Source organism: Terrapene carolina, unplaced genomic scaffold, assembly GCF_002925995.2.
Source record: "Terrapene carolina triunguis isolate 2854851 unplaced genomic scaffold, T_m_triunguis-2.0 Scaffold42011, whole genome shotgun sequence".
In the NCBI taxonomy this organism is placed as follows: domain Eukaryota; kingdom Metazoa; phylum Chordata; order Testudines; family Emydidae; genus Terrapene; species Terrapene triunguis.
In genome coordinates, this window is record NW_020706362.1 from 1 (window position 1) to 7523 (window position 7523).

Consider the following 7523-nt stretch of genomic DNA (forward strand, 5'->3'; position numbering starts at 1 on the left):
AAGCTAGAGGGCCCTGCACCCCAACTCCTCAGTCAGACGTAACTCTCAGCCAGCCGGTAAAACAGAAGGTTTATTAGTCAACAGGAACACAGCGTAGGGCAGAACTTGTTAGCACAGAAATCAGTGACTTTCAGCCAAGTCTATCTTGTGGGGCGGGGAGCCCAGAGCCAGGGCTCTGGTCCTCCCCCCTGCACCCCAAACCAGCCAAGACTGACTTGCTTCCAGCTGGAGCAGCCCCCTCAAAAGTCACACACCCTTATTCCCACCACCTAGACATTGGTGCAATACACAGGGAAACTGAGGCACACACAGCATTCATGCAAAACAGTAAGATTCACATAGGCTCACATACAACATAACAAGGGAAATTCCCCACTACATCACACCCTGCCCTGCTTCTGTGCATGTTTTCCTAATTCCAGGGATAGGCCCCAGAGCAGCTGGCACTGAGTGGGAGTGGTCAGTGCTGAGCAGGATGTCTTTGTGGTTGCAGATGCCGGTGCAGTTCAAGGATGTGGCTGTGATTCTGACTGAGGCAGAGTGGTTGCTGTTGGATGAGGAGCAGAGGCAGCTGTATGGGACTGTCATGCAGGAGAATTACCGGAGCATTAGCTCACTGGGTTAGTTGGGTGATTATCCAAACTTCTTGACTCATGCGGAAGCTCTGGGCAGAGCTATCTGGAAAATCGTAAATCTTTTCCACCGAAAAATTGTTTTGAAAGAAAGTAAAAATATTTTTTTCACAAATATTTCAAGTTTTTCAACAAGAACTAAATCGTCTGTGTTTTTTCCCCATTCTTTCCTTTCTCTCCCCCATGACTTTTACTGTTTTGGTACTGGGGGAATAAACGAAAAACAAGAGAGAAAAAACAAAAACTGGAAACTCTTTTGTTGAAAAGTAGAATTTTTTTACATGGAAATCAAGTCTGTTTTTCATCCAAAAATTTTGTCGAACAAAAAAATGTTGACCAGCTCTGGCTGTGAGTAGAGCTAGACAGAAAATGGAGATTTTTTTCCCTGGAAAATTTCAGTGGAAACTAATTTTTGTTTTGGGTTTTGTATAAATTTTCAGTGAAAAAAACAAAAAATGTTGAGCAAAGCAGAAAATTTCCACTAATTTTTATGTTCAATGTCCCAATTTTAGTTGAAAATAAAGTTTGGATGGCTAGTCTTTGAGCAGTTCTCTCGGTGAGTTCTCTGCTATGCCCAGGTCTGGTGGGCTCCTGGTAGCACCGTGAGGAACCAGAATTTTTGGCTTGTGAGAAATTTCGCATTTCTAAAATTCAGACAACAAAGTCAGAAATTAGAAATTTCCCATGAAACTGAAATATTTGAAAAATTTCGTGTCAGAAGAACCAAAATGGAATTTATAAACATCTCTCAGGGAGCCAGCCAATCTTGCAGCTTCATGGTTTCCACTGAAACTTGTGTTGGAAACTTTTTCACCCATCTCTAGTTGCAGGCTATTCCCTGGTCTCTTGGGTTCCTGGTGGGAGGTGGCATTAGAATCCCAGACTAATCTTTGCACCCCTTGTTTTCAAGGAGATTGAGAAACACAATACATGCACATAAAGTATAGAACTGCTCCAAACTTTCCCATCAAAATTATTTTCTATGGAAATTGGGTTTTTCAACAAAACTGACATTTTCACAAAAACTTTCCATCAAATATGTTGGGTGTCAGCTGCTGAAAACCCCCAAATGTGTGTGTTTTCATCAAAAGCCTGAAAAGGTTAAAAAAAAGACACACACACACACCCTGCTTTTAATCAACATTTTTTTGAAAAGTAATTTCCTGCGCACCTCTGCGATGGGCTGGAAGCAAGAATCGCTGGGTAAGACTCTCTGGCCTGGGTTATGCAGGAGCAAGTCTGGTCAAAACTCCACATTTCTGTTTCGTTTCGACATTTCAAAATTTGTTTTCACCCTGGATCAGAACAAAACCAAATATCCTTGTCATTTCCCATGAAACAGACATTCTGAACATTATTGTTTTAAAATGTGTTTTATTTTCATTTTTATATTTTTACATTATTTCATGATATACGGTGCACACGAGGACATGTACTCTTATGTCATGATTTGTAATCTTATGACATAATAGTCAAAATATTTATTTATTAAATACACTAAAGGCCATGGCTGCTTAGTACAGATTGAAATATCTTGACTTATTTTCTAGATCAAAGTGTCTCCTATTTATGTTGCAGTGAAACAGTTTGATACCTGTGGAACTAACGTGAGACGTAAATCTTGGAACTAGCATGACATTGTTGTCTCTCTTCTACCCCTTCCTGCACCCTATGTTTTGTCTATTTAGACAATGTTACTGCTGTGTAGTTGGTTGTCATGGTAACAGTTACATCATTTTTTCCTTGTATTCCTCCGTCTGTCTGTATAGATCTGTTGTCTCTTGTCATGTACTAGACTGTGAGCTTTTTCGGGTACAGACTGTCTATTTGTTGTGTGTTTGTACAGCGCCTGGCGCAATAGGGTCCTGCTCCATGACTGGGGCTCCTACGGCTTTACCATAACACAAATAATAAATAAATAAGAAACCGCAGCACAAACAGGAGACACTTTGGACTATGTCCTGTGATGCCCTGCTCATAATGTAAACAATGTAACGTAGAAAATATTCAAAACAACATTTATTTTGCAGTATTTTCATTTTTATATTTTCCAAAGAATTTTCATTTTGAAAATTATTTGCTTGTGTGGAAAATTTCCTTACGTTGAAATGGCATTGTCCAAAGGAAACATTTTTTTGTAGAAATTTACATACCTAGATCATAGAATCTCAGGGTTGGAAGGGACCTCAGGAGGTCATCTAGTCCAACCCCCTGCTCAAAGGCAACCAAAGCCCAGACAGATTTTTGCCCCAGTTCCCTTAATGGCCCCCTCAAAGATTGAATTCACATCCCTGGGTTTAGCAGGCCAATGCTCAAACCACTGAGCGATCCCTCCCTGGCTCAATGCCGCAGGCCAAACTGTCTGGATAGAATGGGCCCTGCTGGCCTTTGAACCTGTGATGCTATCCTGGGGTTCCCTATCTGAATACACGCAGGCACACATGCCCACACACACACGCTGCCTGTATTCCCTGCCTGCCTGAGCTGGGGTTCCTGCTCCAGCAGAGAGTGCTCTGGTCTGTCTCTGCAGATTCAGAGTTGTCACCGTTGGGTTGTGCCTGCCCCTCCTCCCACTGGTTGTCACACTTCCCCATTGTCCCCTCCCCAGCAGAGAGGGACCTTTGTACCAAGCCCTGGGGCTCGCTGACTGCTTCTTTTCTCTTCCCCATGGGCAGGTTGTCCGGTTCGCAAACCCGCCCTGATCTCTCAGTTGGAGCGAGGGGAGGAGCCGTGCATCCCAGATCCCCCAGCCCCTGAGGAGCAGGAGACCCAGAGGGATGTCCCAACAGGTGAGGGATGAATCAGCCAGCTCAGAAAGTAAAATCCTGGGATCCCAGCCACAAGTTCCCATGGCAGTGCCTCCTGGCTGCGTCTGCAGAGCCATGGGGTAGGCAGAGCTTAGTCACACAGCCAGGAGCTCCTGCAGCCCTGCCCCATGGCCGAATCCACTGAGCCATGCGGGAGGCAGAATCAAGACATGTTCTGCCTTTCCTTTCCACTCCTCACCACGATGAATCCAGGCGTGAGACTCTCACGGTCACCACTTCCAAGCTATTGTTACTCTGACATCCACCGGGCTTGGCTGTGCACAGCGATGCAGTAGTGCAGATAGCTGCATGATCGGGAAGTGTGGCCTGGTGCTTACTCACTGGCCTCGGATGATGAAGACCTGGCTTCTGTTTGACCTCTGACACAGACTCCCTGTGTGACCTTGGGCAAGTCATTTAGTCCCTGTGTGTGTCAGTTCCCATCTGTACACTGGGGATAACAGCCTTGCCCTGCCTCCCAGGCATGCATGTGGATAAACACATTAAGGATTGTGAGGTGCCTGCATACTATGGTGCTGGGGCCTGTCAATGCCAGAGATAGACACTTTAGAATAATAGAATCTCAGGGTCAGAAGGGACCTCAGGAGGTCATCTAGTCCAACCCCCTGCTCAAATCACAGGCGCCGACTCGGTGGGTGCTCCGGGGCTGGAGCACCCACGGGGAAAAATTGGTGGGTGCTGCACCCACCGACAACTCCCCGCCCCGCACTCCCCGCCGCAGCTCACCTCCGCCTCCTCCCCTGAGCGCGCCTTCCCTGCTTCTCCTCCCAGTGCTTGCTGCCGCGAAACAGCTGTTATGCGGCGTAACAAGCTGTGGGAGGGAGGGGGGAGGAGCGGGAACACGGCATGCTCAGGGGACGGGGAGGAGACGGAGAAGAAGCGAGGCCGGGGCGGGGATTTAGGAAAGGAGTTCAATAGGGGCAGGCAGGGGGCGGAGTTGAGGCAGGGACTTTGGGGAAGGGGTTGGAATGGGGGCGGGGCAGGGGTGAATTCGGGGCGGGGCCAGGGGGCACGAGCACCCACCAGCACCGGGAGAAGTTGGCACCTATGGCTCAAAGCAGGACCAATCCCCAACTAAATCATCCAAGCCAGGGCTTTGTCAAGCCTGACCTTAAAAATCTCTAAGGAAGGAGATTCCACCGCCTCCCTACGTAACCCATTCCAGTACTTCACCACCCTCCTAGTGAAAAAGTTTTTCCTAATATCCAACCTAAACCTCCCCCACTGCAACTTGAGACCATTACTCCTTGTTCTGTCATCTGCTACCACTGAGAACAGTCTAGATCCATCCTCTTCCGAACCCCCTTTCAGGTAGTTGAAAGCAGCTATCAAATCCCCCCTCACTCTTCTCTTCTGCAGACTAAATAATCCCAGTCCCCTCAGCCTCCCCTCATAAATCATGTGTTCCAGCCCCCTAATAGTTTTTGTTGCCCTCCACTGGACTCTTTCCAATTTTTCCACATCCTTCTTGTAGTGTGGGGCCCAAAACTGGACACAGTACTCCAGATGAGGCCTCACCAATGTTGAATAGAGGGGAATGATCACGTCCCTCGATCTGCTGGCAATGCCCCTACTTATACAGCCCAAAATGACGTTAGCCTTCTTGGCAACAAGGGCACACTGTTGACTCATATCCAGCTTCTCGTCCACTGTAACCCCTAGGTCCTTTTCTGGAGAACTGCTGCCTAGCCACTCGGTCCCTAGTCTGTAGCAGTGCATGGGATTCTTCCGTCCTAAGTGCAGGACTCTGCACTTGTCCTTGTTGAACCTCATCAGATTTCTTTTGGCCCAATCCTCTAATTTGTCTAGGTCCCTCTGTATCCTATCCCTACCCTCCAGCATATCTACCACTCCTCCCAGTTTAGTGTCATCTGCAAACTTGCTGATCATTAATGAAGATATTGAACAAAACCGGTACCAGGACTGACCCTTGGGGCACTCCACTTGATACCGGCTGTCAACTAGACATGGAGCCATTGATCATTACCCGTTGAGCCCGATGATCTAGCCAGCTTTCTATCCACCTTATAGACCATTCATCGAACCCATACGTCTTTAACTTGCTGGCAAGAATACTGTGGGAGACCGTATCAAAAGCTTTCCTAAAGTCAAGGAATTACATGTCCACTGCTTTCCCCTCATCCACAGAGACAGTTATCTCATCATAGAAGGCAATTAGGTTAGTCAGGCATGACTTGCATTTGATGAATCCATGCAAACTGTTCCTGATCACTTTCTTCTTCTCTAAGTGCTTCAAAATTGATTCCTTGAGGACCTGCTCCATGATTTTTCCAGGGACTGAGGTGAGGCTGACTGGCCTGTAGTTCCCCAGATCCTCCTCCTTCCCTTTTTTAAAGAAGGGCACTACATTAGCCTTTTTCCAGTCATCCGGGACTGCCCCCGATCACCATGAGTTTTCAAAGATAATGGCCAATGGCTCTGCAATCAAATCCGCCAACTCCTTTAGCACCCTCGGATGCAGTGCATCCGGCCCCATGAACTTGTGCTCATCCAGCTTTTCTAAATAGTCCTGAACCACTTCTTTCTCCACAAGGGGCTGGTCACCTCCTCCCCATATTGTGCTGCCCAGTGCAGTAGTCTGGGAACTGACCTTGTTTGTGAAGACAGAGGCAAAAAAAGTATTGAGTACATTAGCTTTTTCCACATCCTCTGTCACTAGGTTGCCTCCCCCATTCAGTAAGGGGCCCACACTTTCATTGACCTTCTTTTTGTTGCTAACATACCTGAAGAAACCCTTCTTGTTACTCTTAACATCCCTTGCTAGCTGCAACTCCAAGTGTGATTTGGCCTTCCTGATTTCACTCCTGCATGCCAGAGCAATATTTTTATACTCCTCCCTGGTCATTTGTCCAATCTTCCACTTCTTGTAAGCTTCTTTTTTGTGTTTAATATCAGCAAGGATTTCACTGTTAAGCCAAGCTGGTCGCCTGCCATATTTACTATTCTTTCTACACATCGGGATGGTTTTTTCCTGCAACCTCAATAAGGATTCTTTAAAATACAGCCAGCTCTCCTGGACTCCTTTCCCCCTCATGTTATCCTGCCCACCAGTTCCCTGAGGGAGTCAAAGTCTGCTTTTCTGAAGTCCAGAGTCCGTATTCTGCTGCTCTCCTTTCTTCCTTGTGTCAGGATCCTGAACTCAACTATCTCGTGGTGACTGCCTCCCAGGTTCCCATCCACTTTTGCTTCCTCTACTAATTCTTCCCTGTTTGTGAACAGCAGGTCAAGAAGACCTCTGCCCCTAGTTGGTTCCTCCAGCACATGCACCAGGAAATTGTCCCCTACACTTTCCAAAAACTTCCTGGATTGTCTGTGCACCGCTGTATTGCTCTCCCAGCAGATATCGGGGTGATTGAAGTCCCCCATGAGAACCAGGGCCTGTGATCTAGTAACTTCTGTTAGTTGCCTGAAGAAAGCCTCGTGCACCTCATCCCCCTGGTCTGGAGGTCTATAACAGACTCCCAACACGACATCACCCTTGTTGCTCGCACATCTAAACTTAATCCAGAGACTCTCGGGTTTTTCTGAAGTTTCATACTGGAGCTCTGAGCAGTCATACTGCTCTCTTACATACAATGCAACTCCCCCACCTTTTCTGCCCTGCCTGTCCTTCCTGAACAGTTTATATCCATCCATGACAGTACTCCAGTCATGTGAGTTATCCCACCAAGTCTCTGTTATTCCAGTCACATCATAATTCCTTGACTGTGCCAGGACTTCCAATTCTCCCTGCTTGTTTCCCAGGCTTTTTGCATACTATAATGGAGATATCCTATCTCCTAGAACTGGAAGGGACCTTGAAAGGTCATTGAGTCCAGCCCCCTGCCTTCACTAGCAGGACCAAGTACTGATTTTGCCCCAGATCCCTAAGTGGCTCCTTCACGGATTGAATTCACAACCCTGGGTTTAGCAGGCCAATGCTCAAACCACTAGAGCTATTCCTCCCCCAATACACGGTATTACACAGTAATACACAGTTAAACAGCTGCACTGGGCCGTGGGGATGTCCTTGTTCTGGTTTTAACCAAGCTTGTTTTGATTC

The 7523-nt window shown here is 47.0% G+C and overlaps 1 protein-coding gene across 1 annotated transcript; it reads left to right on the forward strand.

Moving 5' to 3' along the window:
- The first annotated feature begins 491 nt into the window (after positions 1-491).
- Positions 492-3463, forward strand: LOC115271546 (zinc finger protein 684-like). The gene is made up of 2 exons (XM_029914369.1): positions 492-620; positions 3308-3463. The coding sequence occupies exons 1-2, from the start codon at positions 494-496 to the stop codon at positions 3430-3432; spliced, it is 252 nt and encodes an 83-aa protein (XP_029770229.1). The 5' UTR covers positions 492-493; the 3' UTR covers positions 3433-3463.
- The last annotated feature ends 4060 nt before the right edge of the window (positions 3464-7523 follow it).